At 40.9% G+C, this 18,971-nt stretch overlaps 1 protein-coding gene across 1 annotated transcript in view; it reads left to right on the top strand.

The window, feature by feature from the left end:
* The window catches only part of Vwc2 (von Willebrand factor C domain containing 2), a 130,964-nt gene that overhangs the window by 14,990 nt on the left and 97,003 nt on the right, over positions 1 to 18,971 (top strand). Inside the window, exon 3 of the mRNA XM_028778149.1 lies at positions 13,324 to 13,453. Coding sequence (XP_028633982.1) covers positions 13,324 to 13,453 — 130 coding nt within the window. The remainder of the gene's footprint in view (positions 1 to 13,323; positions 13,454 to 18,971) is intronic.

Genomic DNA, 18,971 nt, shown 5'->3' with positions numbered 1-18,971 from the left:
GTAATTGACAGCTGATGGACTGTAACATGACAGCTGGACTGATGGAGTCCACACTGGTTTCCACCTTTGAGCTGTGGGTGTGAGCCCTGTTGTCATGCCACTGTTCAAAGGCAAAGGAACATATATCTAGATATTTTCATGATTGTCTGTTTAAGATGAGCATTGTTTGCTGTCTTACATTAAGAATGCCAAAGAGAAACACTCTCTCTGTCTCTGTCTGTTTGTCTCTCCATCTGTCTTGCTCTGTCTCTGTCTCTCTCTCTCTGTGTATGTGTGTGTGTGTATGTATAAGTGTAAGTCTCTCTCTGTCTCTCTCTCTCTCTCTGTCTCTCTCTCTCTCTGTCTCTCTGTCTCTGTCTCTGTCTCTCTCTCTCTCTCTCTTGCTCTCTCTCCCTCTCTCTCTCTGTATGTATGTATAAGTGTAAGACACATGTACACCAGTTTCAGTGCATTAAGCTTATTTCCATTTGGCTATAGACCCCAATTCTGTTCACCTTCCTCACTGTGTCATTTTCCTACCTGAATGATCCCTAAACTGAGTTTATGTTCCTTGCAATGGCATCAATTCACAGGTTTTTTTAAACCTATTCTTTGGAACATATTTGATTCTACTCCTTTATGTACTCAGTGACTACTACACCTTCTGCTTAAGGATTACTTAAGATTTTGGATCTTCTGGGTTATTGTTTGCTTTTGTTGTTGTTGTTTGGCTTTTTTGTTTGATTTGGTTTTGTTAGAAAAAGGTGGTTTACCTCTTAGTGAAAGTTGCAGGAGGGGCTTCTTTCATACAAGTGAACTCTAAGTATTTGATCATATACACATCACATAAGGGCTTAATTTAACAATCGGTAAATGAGTAAATTAATTATTAGTATTATATAAGAGTCTCAATATTACCTAGGCTCCCCAAGGCAGACCATTGGGGGCTCTGGGTCCGACTGACTATATACAGCCTTATGGCCTCTGGTATGCTGGAAAGTAAAACCCTCCTATGTTGATTCTGGTAGACAGCAAAAACACTTGACCTTAGAGTCTTAGAGGCTTGGAAACCTCTCTAGATTTTGTAGGGCCCAGCTGCTGGCCATGTTTGAAGGACAGTGGAGGTGATACCTTTATGTTCTTTGAAAAAACTCACCTGCATTTTGCAGTGGCCAGAGAGGAGGTAAGGCTAACCAAAGAGGCATGCCCTTGGCAACTGTATGTGGTGTGTGTGTGTGTGTCTGTGTGTGTGTGTGTGTCTGTGTGTCTGTGTGTGTGTGAGAGAGGGGGTGTGGCATAATTGCTTTTGATGCATCCATTCTGATTATATATCCATCAGTCTGCAGGTATCATGTCTGAACCATCAGCAGAAGATGATGTCGTACTTTCTTCTATTCCTCTAAGTTACTCAGCTCTTTGCTACCAATCCATATGTCATATGAGTACCATTTTCTACTCTTTACTGCCATAGCAGAGTTCTATAGGATCTACACTAACTAGAGAGAACTGTTCAGACAAGGATTTGAAAGTCTTTGGCAGAAGAAGATCTTACAATATTATTGGCTGGTGCTGAAGACGAAAGCTAGGCCCCCCCCCACCTCCTCTCCCAGACTGCTCTGTGAGTTTGCAGTATGGTCTACGGGGCTTTTGTTTTTTTCCAGACTCTCAGAAACTGACAGCTTCTGGGAACAGTCCTTAATTAAGTCCCTTTGTGTGCAAATCCATTCCCTGACAGAGCATGGAGGACAAGGAATGACAAAAATGTCTTCTCTGAAGAACACAGGCAGCCAGGCTGAATGCCCTGTGGCTGCAGGCTGCTACTTGAATTTGAGGGGAAGGAAGGATGAAGGTCTAATTCACTCCAATAGGGAAACACCCCCTACCTATGGAAAGGAGACACAAGCACCAGGGGAGAGCAGAGCTTGCCTGTGCTAGCCCTGTTGGATAATTCTCCATCAGAAAACAAGGGGTGCCTGCCAGCTTTCAGTGACTCACATACACTACTGTTCTTGGCCAGATTTGAGGGAAAGTAGGTAAATAGTTAAATAAGTCAACAGGGCAAGATGTGGACATAGAATAAAACTAATGAAAATGAGGCTGTAGTCAATGGTGTGTGTGTGTGTGTGTGTGTGTGTGTGTCTATATTCTGATTCCATACCAGTGAAGATGTTTATCTATAGACCAGACCTTAGTTGAACATTTGACCAGCCCCATGGGGTGTGCTTTCCTCACTCTGTCAAACCTTTTGCTCCATCTCTAAATAATACAGTTCTCGCTTACCAGAAGTTAGATATTTGCACAAGAAGAACACTTGGTAACTTTTCATGCCACATGCTCAGAGTGTGAACTGGACAGTTTTTTGATAGACTTGAGTTGCTAGAAAGGACACTTTCGCCACCTGGCGACAAAACTGTGACAGTGGTTTTGAGCGGCTGTTAGTCCACCAGAGTCAGTGGGAAAGGCCTGTTTTTAGGTCTTGCCTTTAGCAACTAGCTTGGAGCCTGAGTTCCTCACAATGATAACTGAACAGCCAGGTCAGAAGGAACAGAACAAATTCCCACACGGGAGCTAAAAGATCATTAGCTGTAATTTAGGAACATTTCTTCTAGCTTATGGCTCCTTAAAATCTGAAATTGCTTGAAAATAGTTATATTGTATCAGTTTTTGCTTGGGCATTTGTTGAACTGTCCTGGTCTTTGAGTTTCTCAGAAATCCCATTACTGTGGGAAATTACTCAGTGATTTGGTGGTTTTCCCCATAAAGTCTGGGCCAGGCTTCATTTACCTCAGACAGGAAGTAATCCCATAACATCAAGTTATTGCAAAGGGTACCTTATCCTTGCCAGCTCTCTGGCTTCTTTCCTTGCTTCTTGTCACAGAATCCAACCAATCATCTGGGGTGCTACGGTTCCTATGATTTTTTCTTGGGAGCAGCATCTTAGCTTCCATAGCTGTGAATAATTGTCAGCCTCTTTGCAGCCCCCAGTGATGTTGGAGGCTTTATTCTTGACAGCTGTCTTGTTCCAGCTCCTTCAGGATCTCTGGTCACCAGAGGTCCCTTCTCTGTTCTGTATCTTAGGTGCCTATTCCCTGTCAGAACACTTGAATGACTCCTGTATTTGTAAGTTTCAGTACTATATTAGAGGCCAACTTTTCCCCAGAAGCATCTGGAGTCTTCACAATCTATCCAGGCTAGCAAATGCTAGTTCTCAGTTCTCAGATACCCCTCCCCCAAAATCCTGGGATACTTCTGATGGACTCAAGCTGGAATCTCAGCTTTTGACTCTTTGTCCTTGTCCCTCTTCCTCCATCCCATGGTTCCTTGTTTCTAACACTAAAGAGGATTAGGCTTCTCTATGATGTGCCCTGGAAGTCACACTTTCATTCCCTCTGAACTGTAAATTGCCCCGCAGGCTTTTGAGTTCTGATGTCTGAAAGTTCAGCTCCAAATGCACTAGAAATGATAACTTCCTTACTGAAAAGTCCCTGATAATACCTATGAACTGATCATAAGTGGTTATTAGTGGTTATTAGTGGTTGTGGGTAGTTTTGCTCTTTGGAAAACTGTTAGGGTCCCCGTGAAAATCCAGAGCTGGGGGGACTGGGAGGAGACAGCAAAGAGAAAACCTAGCTGGACGTTTCAGAGTTTACCTAGCACTCCTATGTATGGGCTTAGCATTGTGAGTTCAATCTAGTGTAGACTAAAAATACTTAAAAGATTTGTATCTGAATTTCTTCTTGTCATCCCCTAAATAGTAGAATCAGACAACTACTGATAGAACACTTGGTACAAGTAGGTAGTGTAAGTCACCTGGGGATCAGTTTAGTTGTGCAGAAGGATGTGCATAGGTTCCATGTAAATATGACTCCATTTTCCAGAAAGAACTTGAGTCTTTGTAGATTTGGGTCTCTATGGTTAAAGGAAAATTTTACATGTATGGTGTACGAAGACAACACTAGCCTTCTCTAATTGTCGTCTGTACCCCATAGCAATTTATGCTTATTGTGAATTCTGAATAATCACATTCTGAATGATGGTTTAAGTCCATCCTTCAGGTGTGGCACTGATACACAAGTCATGTGCTCTAGTTTGCACACTCAGTTGGACAGAATTGGGCTTGGATGCAATATTTGATTGTCAATCTTGCTCTTACAGTAAAGGGAATGACTTGGTTTGTGTCAGGCACTGTGGTGTTCCAATTGTACCTTGATTATTTACTGGATACCATCCTCCTCCTGGCTTTTCCATATGAAAGTACAGAGCTTCACCAAGAAATGTGAACAGCCTCAGACAGCCTCCATTCCCAAACCCCTGTGCAGTCACAATGTGGACGTAACCACTGTCCCACCAACACCACCTAGTGCCCTTCACTTTCTATCCTGACCCTTACTTGTCTTGCTTGAGAAAAATTAGAAACCATTTGTCCTGGTGTCCAGAGATCTCCCCACCACCACATTCAGTTTTGAATTTCTCATTGGGAGGCTGTAAGAGTTTGATATATGGTTACTGCATAGACTTTTCCTCTGCCTGTGTTTCAGGAGCATGGGTTCATGGGATTCCTTTGCCTGTGTCATACATCCTGGGAGAGTAATGCCAAGGCCTGGAAGGGGCTGGAAAAACAGACCTCTGTGTCAGCACCACCCTACCCTAGAGATCTGAAAGCATTATTGATTAACTTATTTCATGTATGTTTTGAGATTGGGTCCTGCTATGTAGTTCAGGCTAGCTTGGAAACCTGTAGTAATCGTGCTTCAGTCTTTCAAGCACTAACATGAAAGATGTGCTCCTGCTCAGTTGGTGGCGCATCTTTAGTCCAGTCCTCTGGGGTAAAGGTCAATCAGACCCTCTGATAGCACCAAGCAGAGCAGTGTGGGATGCTCATATCACTCTCACTATCTGTTCACCTACCACAAGTGATGCGTCTCAGAGAAATGCCACCAGAAACTGCCACCAGCTGGTTACTAGTAGAGATGAGTTAGCTTGGGGATATTTCCAGCCATACTTTAAGTATATACTTAAAGTAGCATACTTTAAGTGAATGTATTTTTATGTTTTAACATGTAACATGTGTATGTTTAAAAGATCACATATGAAATATTTCTAACAAGCATAAGCAGAGGATGAATGTATAGGCAGCACATGTGTCCCTCATGTGCTATGTCTTACCATGTTTGTTTCTGATCCCCAAGTCCTAATGAGATTGAAGGATACATATAAAACTAAACATCCCTCCCTAGCCTTTCTTAGTCTTTGCTCTCCCTTCACTGCCATGAGAAGATAGGTCAGTTAGCTTTGTGTGTTGACTTTCTCATTGTCTCCGGGAGCACATCCCTGTGAACCATGCCTTTCATTGCATGAGCCTGCAGGGATTGCTGCTTATATGCATATACCATGAGATGCCATATCTGTTCTTTTTGTAACTTGCTCTGTTCCTCATCATGATTTTGAGATTCATATATTTTTTCATGTATAATTATTCCTACATTTTTGTTGCCATCTCAGATTTCTCATGATTATTATGACAGAGGGCTTATCAGGTCTTTTACCAATAGTCAACTGTATTTAGTTTTATTTTCTCAACAGCTAAGATTCTAGTTTTCAATTTAACTGATGCCACAGGGTCAATGCCTTGGGCTTGGATGTATACCCAGACAGAAGGCATTTTGCTGGTAGACCCAGGGCATGGCTATACTTTGCCAGTCTGAACAACTACAGAGCCTACCTATGGAGAAGACCCTGTATGCTTATGAAAGGAGGCCCCAAATGCCCTCATCCTGTAGGCAAGCTACAGCCAGGTAGAGCATGTTTAGAGGGCTCTTTGGATTCAACTACAGAGTGTCTGTGATCTTCCTCCTAAAAAGATGAGATGGAGGCAGAAGCAAAAACTTGGAGAATTTCTCAGTTCCAACTTGTCCTGGGTACCTCCTGTATAGCATGACTCAAAGCCCTAGTTCCCATTTTCAAACCAGAAAAGGAAAGAATCCTCATTTGTCCAAACTTGGTGTCCTTCACATTATCACCATGTGAGCGTATGCTCATGAATGTTTTCACTTGGTTAGAGCTTCCCAGATTCCTGATCAGATGGCATACTTGTTTATACATCAATTATCTAGTCATACTGTCCTTTGTTTTTTTGCCATGTCATTGGTTTTGATCACTTTTCTTTTCAATTTTTAAAAATAGTGCACAATTAATTTATAGAATTTCTTGCACACTTTCAATACTACTACTTGTAGTTCCATCCCCATGATGTCTGCTGTGACAACTACCACTTGTTAAGCCTTGTGTATCTTCATTAATTTCATCTCCACAGCAATCAAATGAACTAAATACTGCTGTTCCATCATCTGACACTTGCCTCTGTAACAAAATACCCAAGGTAATCCAGTATAAAGAGAAGAGGGGTTGTCTGTGGCTATAACACCCTGAATGCATCCAATCTCGTCTGATCTCAGAAGCTAAACAGAGTCAGGCCTGGTTAGCAATTATAAGGGAAGAGATGAGGGGTTATTTCTGCTTATGCTTTTGGATATTTCAGTCCATGATACTTTTGAGCCAAGACAAGGCATCACATAATCACATGAGCAGGGAACAGGGCAATGTTGCTCAGTTCAAGGCCAGGAAGTAAATGAGAGTGAAGAAGAGACTGAGATTGCTTATGTCTCAAAGGGTCCCAGGGCCATTCACTAGTCCCACCTCCTCATGTCCATCACTGCCTAATAGTGCCACCTGGTGGCTCAGCCTTTAATACTGTAGCAATTGTGGGAGCTTTTGGTTGATTCATTGGTTGGTTGGTAAGTTGGTAGGTTGGTTCACAGTGGTGTGCAATGGGATACAGCAAGGATAAAAACAAACAGGTTGGCTGCATTGTCTTTGGCCCTGCTAATGCAGGATATGAACTCAGCAGGGCAGGTAGATATGTGGAACTGAATGCACTGTTGTTTGTTAGTCTAGATTCTGGATCATTTTGTCTTACTATGCAAGGACCATGAGAAGAAGATGTCCATCATCACAAATGCCCCTCTATGTTTGAATCTCCACCCTCTCCTTCTCCTGACTCTGGACTGATATTGTGTCTTTCTAGTATGGTTATGTTCCTCTATCCTAGTACAGCAGCATTATTTGTATATGGGGCTGGGCCTCAGATTTTTGTCCTCCTATCCATACGTTCTCTTCTGTTCCAATGACAGCAGTCACCTCTATAGTATTTAGTTGTATCTTAGTGTATTCTGAACCTGGTCATTCCAGAAGACCAGGTCTTTGAAACTCTCAAATATATATAATATATACAAGTATAATATATACAATATACACAAATACTATATGAATCTATATATAAAATTATCACTTGACATTTTCTAACTCCACCTCCATCTCATTGACATCTCTTCTCCTACCCAGGCAATATTTTGACCTTTGTGTTACTTTACTTGAGTCCATGATTCTCAAAGATACTCACTGTACTGTCTAGATGAGCTTTCAAGGGCTGGAAGACCAGTGCCAAGCTGCCAATGCAGGTTCCTTTGTAGTGTGGGATCCACATAGGTATAACCTTCCTTCTTTTGCAGAATACAATTCCCCCCTTAGACCTTCCAATTTTTAGGTTCAAACAATAGATTATTAATTATGTCAATAACAATGCATGAGGTTTTGCTTTCTTAGTATACAATGTATCTGTTTAAGGAAGACATTGACAGAAAGAGCCCAGGGTTAGACCGAAAAGGGGAAATAGTGGGGGCTGTTGGCTTCAGGACAATGTTCAGAATTAGAAGCAATCTTGATTACATACTTTATATTTATCTGCTTAATATTCCTTGTCCTTTTACACAGTTTCAGACCTCATTTTTAACCACTTTAGAAACCAGTGGGATAAAGTGGGTAAAGATGCTTTCCCCTTGTAGCCTGGTGACTTGAGTTCAAGTCTCCAGACCCTCTTGGTGGAAGGACAGAACCAAATCCTCTGAGTTATCCCCTGCCCTCCATGTAAGCATGTGCATGCACACACATGCTAATAATAAAATATTTTTTAGATCACCAGATTAATGAATATCATACTGTTAACCATAACTCCTTGTGGATTAATTATGTAAAGGTTCTTAGGTGTAGTATCTAATCCTGGAGCACTTCGTGTAAGGTTGGCCAAGCCTTCTGAAATACAGGTATAGATTCTACAGTTAAAGTTGTTCATCATGTCCTATACAACGTAATCTCATTTGGTGGTGATTGTGGGATGGGTCCTTCTCATCCATTTCTTTGCTTGATTTAGTCAACACATATATTTTCTAGTGCTTTCATGTAATACTTGCAGCTGGGGAATGCATGAAGAAAAATGGTTTATTTGATTTATAGCTTGTGATGCCAGAATTCCAGGGCTAATATTCCTATTGCCTGGCCTCTGCTGAGGGTCTTGTGGTAAATGTCATCACAGTGCGAAGGGGTCAAGATTGACTCTGTTCTTTGTGCCTGGCTGAATTCAGGAGATCTCAAAACTAAAATAGATTCAGAGAAAGGGAAGGAAGGGGGAATGAGTTTTAGTATACATCTTTGTTTTCATGATAACCTTGTTTTGTGTAATTGCAGAACATACACTTTGGGGTTTATCAAGACAAATGGATAAACTGATCCAATAAATGGTGAAGTGGGGGCATTCTTTTACGATGAGTCGTGTTGGTGGAGAAAGATCTAAGCTGAAGCCTATTAGCTCATACTCCTCTGAACTTAAATTAATCCCATCAACCAAAGCATTGCAATCATTTGGGAAATTGTTCTGGGAGTTTCGTTCCTCCCATTTGTCTGTTGTTGAGTTAGCATCTGCATTTAGCATAGAATTGGTCCCTAGGCACCAAGAAGTACTGCCTTTTTTCAAAGTGGGATTTCATGGTACCCACTCCAGCAGTTCTTATGACAACCCCTGGGTAGGGAGTATAATAGAGGAAACTAATTATGACAGGAAGGTTGACACACACAACTCCTCCTCCTCCTCCTCCACGCCAACACTCCTTCCTTGCAGCATGGATCAAGAAGATGCCTTTGAACTGATCTGAGAATTGTATTCCTGATCAAGGAGCAATTCTGGTGTGGTGAGAAAAATGTTGCAATACAGATAGGAAAGAGAAGGGGGAAAGTATCTGAAAAGATTTCTTGTCTTCCAGCTGTGTGTGTTGGTGAATGCCCCTAGCACTTGGGAGGCAAAGGCAGCTAGGACTCTATGATCATGAGGCTGGTTTACATAGGGAGTTCTATGACAGCCGGAGCTTCATAGTAAGACCCTGTCTCAAAAAAAAAAAGGAAAAGAAAGAAAGAAAGAAAAGAAAATCTTATTTTCACCAGGAAAGCAGCTAGAGACATAAGCAAGAACAGACCTAAATCGAAGGAACTTTCTGTAGGTCCCTCTTTGTGGTAGTAATGATTAGAAATGCAAAACTGACCAAGGCAGAGTGTTATACATCTAATTCCACTCAAGTTTGCTAATATAAAATGTATATAACTTGCCATCATCTTGTGGGGGTTCACATGTTTGAGGCTTGATCCTTTGGTGATGGATGAACTCTTTGAGAGGTAGAGCCTTGCAGGAAGTGTTTAGGTCACATTGGAACATCTAGTTCATGTGTAAGGCACTGTGTTCATTTTTATGGTCTACATTTTATACTTGAGGCTAATTTCTAGTATTAACTACATTGCCCACTTGTACTGAATCAAAAGATGCAGACTCAATACTTACTGCACAGCCCGTGCTGCTTCTGTTTATGTGGTATAGGCACACAAATAGCTACTGAGTGGTGTGAGGACATCCCCAATTATGACTGATCTTCTTTTATACTATATTATCCATCTTGTAGTCAGAATTGTTTCAATGAAAAAAAATAAATCTAAGCATATGTTTTCTTTAGCGTTTGACTCTGGCTTTAAGATATATTTTTTAGATTTCCTTTAAAGACCTTTTGATTGCATGTGTAGCCCCATGTAGTAACTAAGAGATTCATGTGGATAAGCAACAAAGCCCGGCTTTGTGAAGTTAGAGATCTTCAGACAGAGGAGGCCAGATCCTATTGTGGTAAATATTTAATTGAGGGTTTCTACCCCACCTTTGATCATTTTGTCCCCAGAAAAAGGTACAAAATCTTTGTTTATAATAAGCCTTAAAAGCACTAGAGATAGGCAAATATTGACCCTCTAAGCTATTTTGTCTACTTCTCTGTCAGCAACCCCAAGTTATAACCTGCCATGTTCCACCTGGACCTTTTCTTACTCTGATTGGCTGGCCAGCCCTCATGGCCAGTTCTCGTAATTCCTTACCAGATGGTGTCTTCCTCTCTTTTCCTCTCTCTTCACCTCACTCCTCTTGGTCTCTGCCTCAGACTCCAGGCTCAGGAAACAGAGTTCTTCTTACCTCTCCTCTGCCCAGCTATAAGCTGAAGGCATCTTTATTCAACCAATAGTTCTAAATTGAGAAACAAGGTTACATAGCATCACTTGGTGTATGTGAAGATTTCCTCAACCCTGGGAGCAGCCAGACCTTGAGGGCCAGTATTTAGCATTACAATACATAGAACATACCAAACCTCAACAAGGTCCAGCTATATACTACTTTGTCCATCACCCCTGACCCCAAATACCCTCTTATTTGCACCCTTCCAAAAGGTGGCGGAAGACGATCACACTTCTGAAATTGCAACTGGAATCATGGAATGAACAGAGAGTGTCTTCATTCTCACTCCCAGTTGGGAAAACCAAACTATTCTTATTGACACATGTTTGGATCACTCCTGGTATGTTGCTGGTCCTGCTGAACACAGTCTGATTTGGAAGGGTAGATGGCCAGTCTGGGTCAGAGCGAGAAGTATGAGAAGATCTAGCCTAAGTCCCTTTAGGTCCCCATCAGCATAACAGGTGGTCACTTTTCAATGTGCTCCGCTGATGCTGAGCTTGGTTATTTCTTCCTTGCTTAGCTCCTAAAGTCCCATAGACACTGAGTTTTTGCATTTTATTTTTAAACCTAGCAACACTTCATATGCTGTAAGAGGGCCATCTAGCAAGTTGGAAGATGGAGTTGAGTGATGGCTTACAGGAGGAAAGACTCCAGCTCTATCCGTGCTTTGATGGAGACATCTCAGCTCGATCTGTAGACAGCAGAAATAAATTCAGTACAACATTTAAAGGGTCTGCACAAGTCAAGAGTAGAAAATTAAAAGTAATGATAAGTATCCCTGAGCTTCATGATCAGAAGGTAGCATTATTCTGAGGCATGCCTGGTTCACCAAACATAGCCTAATTGATGGCAAGTTGAGAAGTGGAGGATTTATTTCTCAAACACCAGGATTAGCACCCCATCAGAATTACTCTGAACATGTCTCTAGCCACTCTCCCTTCTACTCCCATGCACACATATCTACTCTCATCAGCTCCCACACTGGGGCTGTCTTTACTCTGATGCCAGGCTCAGGCCATCCTAGCTCCTAAAAAAGAGAAGCTGGTGACAGGAAGTTTCCTATCTCTTTATTACTTGAGAGTACCCTCAAGTGTCCTGTGCCCTGCTGCTCTGACCTAGGCACAAGTTCTCTAGGCTACCAGTGGCACCAGCAAGTTACAGACCCCTTGTTTCTAAATGTCCATCTTTCATGAATAATGATGGGGTTCCCACTTTGCCCAGGACCCAGATCCACTTCAGAACTGCCCATTGAGTGTTTATGTTCCTGTCTCCTGCATGACATGCAGTCTGACACTTCCTCCAAAATCATACACATTCCCTATCACCTAATTCCATAGTCCTCTGCCTAAATATGGGGAACAGTCTAATTTTCAACTGCATATTTTGCCTAGGAACATGACATACACCCCATTTTGTCTCCTTTAAATTCAACCCATGTGGAGCTTCATCCTCTCGACCTAGAATCTGACCTAGCTGAAGGGTGGTGTCTAGCTATTGAGCAGCTTCCTAAGGACATATGCAGATATGTGACTTTCCTGCCCCTTGCTAACTCAACCTCTGCTCTCCTGGGGCAGCATGGCTCTGCATCTCTAATCCATACCATCTGGGCTTCTTGGCTTCTGCCTGAAGTCCTTCCAGCTAAAGGATCTGACATGTACTTGACAGTTTCTCTTGCAACTCAAGGTCTTTGCTTTAAAAACTCACAATAGTTTCCTAATGCTATTTACTGTCTACATCTGCTCTTGAAACAGAGATGCAATGCTGTAACCAGAGAAAACTTAGGAAAGCCGCAATGAAAAAATCCCTCAAACTATATTGTGCCAAAAACACTTTTTAAACTTGTCCCTTTATAATGTAAACTTGGTTTTAACTTGCAAACTAACCCAACATTTTATTCTACAGTATTGTGAAATTTTTAAGTTTCTCCTCTCTCTCCCTTTCTCTTTCCCTCTCCCTCTCCCTTTTCTTCTCCCTCGCCCTCTCTTTGTCTTTTCCTTTCCCCTCTCTCTCTATGTATTTACATACACAAAGAGACAGAGAAATGCTGCATACACATACACATACAGAGAGAGAGAGAGAGAGAGAGAGACAGGCAGACAGACAGACAGACAGACAGACAGAGACAAAGAAAAAGAGAGATAGACAGACAGAGAGACCCTGATACCTCTTAAAACCTTGGTTCCAATAAAAAACATGGTGCCACTGTTGACATGAAGAATAACCCCCTGGGACCTTGGAGAAGGGAGAGCTAGCATGAACCTACAGTCAAGAGCCTTCTGTAGCATCTTGGCTTTCTCTTAGGAGAGCTGGTGAAGACAAGTTGCCTAATCCCTCCCCATCTTGGTTTTCTTACCAGTAAACAGGGCCAACCATTTCAGGAGGGTACTTAGTATCACTCTAAGAGCTCTGGGAAATCAGAGTTTTATAGCTCCTAGCAAAGGGCTCCACACCTCAGAGGACCATGAGTGTCTTGTGCTTTCCCTTCCACTTGAGCACCTGCTCTAAGCAATATTGGGAACAATCCATGTGAGGTTAAGTGAATCCAGACTTAACAGGGCTTTGGAACAGTGAGGCCTTGTTGAGCAAGAAATCAGTGGCAATTTGATTTTAGAAGCAACTGAAATATTTCCTCAAAGAGATGCTTACAAAGAAGTCCCTTTAGCCAAGAGCTGCCCCAACTGAAGCTGAGAGGCTGAGCAGAGCCACAAGCCCTAATGAATGCCTTTATTTAAACATAAGGTAACCTGTAAACACCAGGAGCTTGAGTCCACATTTGAAAACATACTGGTATCAAGCACTTAAAAATGCCATTCCTAAAACACCTGGCTGACTTCATCACTAAAAATAAAGATATGACTTATAGGGTAAGGACTGTGTAAGGGAGGTGTGACCCTGATCGTGGGCTTGTGTCTCAGGTGTCTCCATGTGAACGGTGTCGCTGTGAAGCCAATGGTGAAGTGCTGTGCACAGTGTCGGCGTGTCCCCAGACGGAATGTGTGGACCCCGTGTATGAGCCTGATCAGTGCTGCCCGATCTGCAAAAACGGTAGGTGGAATGCCCGCCATTGGGATGATGTGAGCCCCAGGCCCCAGTCCCTTCTCTGCTCATGTCAGTGGAATATGTAGGCATGTAAGGGTTTCCATAGATATGCCCATGCCCTGCCACACAGACCATCAGTCAGTGGTTGCTGTGTAGCAGCATTCTGTCTTTCTGGTATCTGCCTTATATTTTATAGATGTTAGGAAGTTTGGGGGTAGGTAGGAATTTAATCCCACCATGGAGTAGAATCACTTATTTTAATTTAACTTTGTTTGTTCTTGCAAAGTTGTCTCTCTTTCCAAGACAAATCAAACATGTTTGTTGCACTCATTTACCTTTCATTGTTAAGTGAATTAAACTAGAAACATAATTGAATACTTTTCAAAAGCAAATTAGACAAGAAGAGAAGTCCCTCTTTTTCCCAGGGAGCATCCTTGGCATATCAAAAGCCAAACCTGCTTTATGAAAAGAAGCAACAGGAAGTCTTTGTCAAGGAAAGATGCTTACCTATCTTAAAAAAAAAAACCAAAAAACATTACTCTTGTACCCAAAGTAAGTAGGGCTATATGGGTGTGACTTTCCAGAAGGGTGTTAGATGAAGGGGCATTTTGGACCAGTGTGGGCCAGGAGATTATAACTCAACTAAGACATTGTTTAAGACATAGAAGGCAGCTTAAAAGAAAGCAGAAATAGATCTGCTCAGTGGCCCAGTATCTCAGTATCTTCCCTAATGGCATGGTCAGACTTTCTGGATTATGTTGACTTGTCACTTATCATATGCATCTAGGAGTGGGTGCATATGAGAGTATTGCAGGGCTAATTTGTGATGTCTGTAAACATGTGTGCTTCAGGACCAAGGTTTGGTGGTTCTATGCCACAGGCTTCATAAGATGCAAGCCAGATTTACAATCAGGATTATACAGGAGTATAAGTTGTATTCCAATTTTGAGTCTTGAGGCATGCCATTAAAACTTTGACCAGGTATATGCACATATCTAAATTTTCATACAACACATTGTGAAAATCTTAAAATATATAAATTGAAGAGGAAAGGGAGTTCCTGTTGAACCTGCATATGCTTGAAAGGGCAAGGTCAATGTGTTAGAATGAGTAACTGTGGAGACTGGCATGCTCAGCCCTCTGACTGAGAGTGGACCGTGTTCAGAGAAAGGAATTACAGACTGTTTCCTGTGAGGCTGGTGGTGCATTTATGGTGAGATTATGAGGTATAATTCTATTTGATGAGAATGGAGAAGTCTTTGAATCCAGGTTTTTTGTTGTTGCTGTTGTTGTTTGTTTTCTGTTTCTTTTTTTTAGGGTTGTATGCATACGGGCATTGTGTTCTCATGTATAAATGTTTGTGTGCCACTTGCGTGTCTGGTGTCCTCAGAGGTCAGAGGACAGTGTCCCCTGGAACTGGAATCACAGATGGATGTGAGCTACCACATGGGTTCTGGGAATTGAACCTAGGTTCTCTGGAAAAGCAGCCAGTCCTCTTAACACATGAACCATTTCTAAAGCCCCTCAAGTATATTCTTTTAAGAAAGAATGGAAAATAGAACTACAAGAAACTAGTCACTGCTAGGGAAAGAAGAATTAGCATAGTCAAAAGATGCCTCCAATGAATTATTGTCTAATACAAAGTGGTCCAACCTGGAACCATGGAACCATATATACATAAACAACAAAATGGACTCAGTGGATTAAATTTACATATATATATATATACATATACATATATACATATATACATATATACATATATATCATATATATCATATATATCATATATATGATATCATATATATAGGTACATATACATATATGTGTATATTTGTGTGTCATATATGTGTATATTTGTGTGTCTACATATATACAGATGGACAGACAGACAGACATATGGACATTATCCATTTTACATTTACATTTGTAACAAAAATAACCAAAGAAAAAGATACTATCAGTTTGTGCATGGGGGAATGTGAGATGAGCTGAAGGGGTGGTTACACTGGAGGTACTGGAAGGAAGAAAGAGAAGGAGGAAAGTGAATTATTATTAGATTTTAATTTCAAACATAAAATAAATGTGAAAGGAAAGAGTGTTAAAACACTGAGGTGCTGTGCTGGGTAGCTGAAATAATGTACTTTACTAGCGTAAATAAACAGTAAGAGAATGGTGAAAAGGGAGAAACGGAGGCCAGGCAGTAAGGTTAGCAGTGTCCTTGGAGCTGATGTGCAGTAATACACCAGCCAGGCAAAGAGCTAGACAAGACTTCAAGTGGTCAGGAGATGACCAAGGCTGGCATGGGTTCAGCTCCCTGCTGGGAGAGGAGAGACTGAAGAGAGGCCTCTTCTCCAGCCAAAAGATAGTGCACAACTTAAACACTCTTGCCAGAGATACGTTGTAAACAAAGTGTCTAAGATATTCAGCCTTTCTCTTGTTAATTACAATTGGGAAAAATGTGTTGGAATTAGCTAGCCTACGAATCCTAGTTGGCATGGCTTCAATAGATGGGAAGTCAGAATTTCAATTCCTGTGTGTTTTACACTAGAAAAAAAAAAAAAAAAGGACATCCAGACCAGTGGAGAGTTAAAATAAGTGTCCAGTGACCAGTTACCCACGCTCTCTACATTTGCATGCTGTTTATGTTTGACTTATATATTTCATCCTTTGTCTCACAACCTCACAATGCACCTCTGCAAATGCATGGCCCAGTAACTTTGGTACTGTGGTCATTTGCACAAGGGTAGTTTCCCTTCCTTCCTTTACAAGTAGGAAAATTTCTGAGTAGAGACAGATTTCTTTATGGTTTGTTTTGCCCATAGGACTTATCCCAGTTAAGGGACAGAGTCTTCCAAAGATCTTTAAAAGATACTCAAAAGGGATTCATCACCATCTGTTGATATGCTAAAATTTGCAATTATTTGGGCTTGTGAGATGCCTCAAGAGTTAAGAGCGTATGCTGTTCTTCCAAAATAGATCCAGTTATTCCCAGGACCACTCTAGGTGGTTACCTGTAATTCTAGCTCCAGAGGAATCCAATACCTCTGACTTTTTAGGCTTTTGTACTCAGAAGTATACACAGACATAACTAAAAATAAAAATAAATTTAAAAATTATAAATATTCAAAGTAATTTATTTCTATCTGCATTCAAATTTTTTTATCATTTTAGATATAGTTTTATTGTTTGTATAAGCAAGATGTATTTTAAAAATAAGAGTTATAAAGCAAATAAACTGAAAAGTTGCTGTGTTTTTCTGATGAAATGATGGATTGGGAAGTATGTACCTGGTGTCTGCCTTGTTTGTAAACCTCTAAATATTCATCTCTTGATTGCCCATATGCTTTGAGAGGAAGTCTAGAATAAGCCAAGGCATGGTTGTTGGCATATTAAAAACTTTTGAAGTATGATGATATTTGTGGTGGTTTGAATATTCTTGGCCCAGTCAGTGGCACTATTAGGAGGTATAGCCTTGTTGGAGTAGGTGTGGCCGTGTTCTAGGAAGTGTGTCACTTTGGGGGTGGGCTTTGAAACCTTCCTCCTAGGTACCTGGGAGACAGTCTGCTCCTGGCTTCCTTTGGATGAATATGTAGAACTTTGACCTCTTCCAGCACCATGCCTACCTGGATGCTACCATGCTTCCCGCCATGATGATAATAAACTGAGCCTCAGAACCTAAAAGCCAGCCCCAATTAAATGTTGTTCTTATAAGAGTTGCCTTGGTCATGGTATCTCTTCTCAGCAGTACAAACAATAACTAAGACAATATTCTAATAAACTGGATTTATTTATGAAAAGCTTTATGTTAGGAGATTTGGGCCAATTGTATCAAATAACAATAACTTCCTGTTTTGAGGACTGCAACTATAAAAGCATTGAAACACAACTGTATACTTCTCATCAGAGAATTCTTGACTTTGAGGTCTGTGCTTTTTAAGACATTCTGACTTAGAAAGGGGTCAAAATATAACTTTAAAAAGTGCTTGAAAATGAAATCTGTGTCTGTTGGAGATAGATGGTCTGTGATAACTCACCAAAGTTAATAGATATTTTATAGTAGTCCAGTCCTGCCTCCCATACACATAAATGATGGTTTTATAAGAAAAGATTATTTTTATATGTAGTTGATTATAGGTATCAAGAGTAGATGATGCATATGAAACTAAATATTTGGGTAGACTCAGCTTGGATGAAGCAGTGAGGTTTAACCCTGATGTCTGCAGAACAGACATGCTGGTATACCTTGACCTACAGCATTAAACAGTTTTTCTCCTGGTACAGGGAACTTGCAATTCAGTTGCTGACTGTCAGTCACTTACATCAAAAGAGCAAAAGTTTGAAAACAAGAATATCTTGAATATAAATAAATGATCACAAATCAAGTATGGTTTAATCTATTCACTTTATTGACTTGTGCAGATCAATCTCTCAATGTCCCCCTTTTTAAGTAAAAGGGATGAATTACGGCACTGTTTATCCCCCATTAAGGAACTCTGGCTTTCTCTGATGGCAAATGCACTTCAGAAGTTCACAGCACCCTGCCCTTTATTTGCCTTGGTCGTGGGCATGTTCGTCAGCACTACATAGGCATATGGCTTCCACCAGTGATCAGATCTCTGCACTGCATGAGTGCTGTGGTCTCACTGTACAGCTACAAAGTGGAAGAGCTGGTAAGAAGGATGCCAAGTGCTAGGATTGACAGTGCCTCTCAGAGATGGTGTGAATATCTTAGTAGCAAAAGGAGAGCATGCTGTGTGCCAGAAGCACAAAGGCATGGGACATAAAGCTTCTTTTTTCCTTGAAGTCTCAGAGCCACTTGATAATAGCTATTTGCACTTTGTTTTTCATAAGAAAATATAGACTTTTTTTGGAGGAACATAAAAAATGTGAAATTTAGGATAAACACTGAAATTTCAAACCATTAGGTATACTTTTGTAAAATATATGAGAAGCACTGACAGAAAATAAGGCAGAGTTTTGTTTGTTTTCCTGAGTATAAGAAATAGAATATAACTGTGGGGAAGATTCAGAGAGTGCCTGAAATAAAATTAATGTAGGTGGGCTCCTATTCAGAGCTTCTTACAAGAGAATCTTTACCATTGCAACATTCTACAATTTTACTGAAGCAATTGTAGCTGTCTCATAGGAAAAATCTGCCATTATCTATATATGCCTCTATAAAACTAAAAATATCAAAATATCAGGATGAATTAGCTGTTAAGAAAAGAGTTTAGCCAGGTCAGTGTATAAAAACCAACTGTGTGCTGGACTTGGTGGCCTATGCTTATAATGCTAGCAACTCAATAGGGAGAAACAAAAAATTATGAGTTTAAGACCAACCTGAGGAATTTAGCAAGACTCTGTTCAAAAAGAAAGAAAGAGAGAAAGAGAAAGAGAGAAAGAAGGAAGGAAGGAGGGAGGGAAGGAGGGAGGGAGGGAGGGAGGGAGGGAGAGAGAGAAAGAGAGAGAGAGAGAGAGAGAGAGAGAGAGAGAGAGAGAGAGAGAGAGAGAGAGAGAGAGA

The sequence above is a fragment of the Grammomys surdaster genome, unplaced genomic scaffold (assembly GCF_004785775.1).
Source record: "Grammomys surdaster isolate TR1022 unplaced genomic scaffold, NIH_TR_1.0 67, whole genome shotgun sequence".
NCBI classification, from domain to species: domain Eukaryota; kingdom Metazoa; phylum Chordata; class Mammalia; order Rodentia; family Muridae; genus Grammomys; species Grammomys surdaster.
The sequence above is the reverse complement of the archived record's forward strand: the minus strand, read 5'-3'. Positions and strand labels throughout refer to the sequence as shown.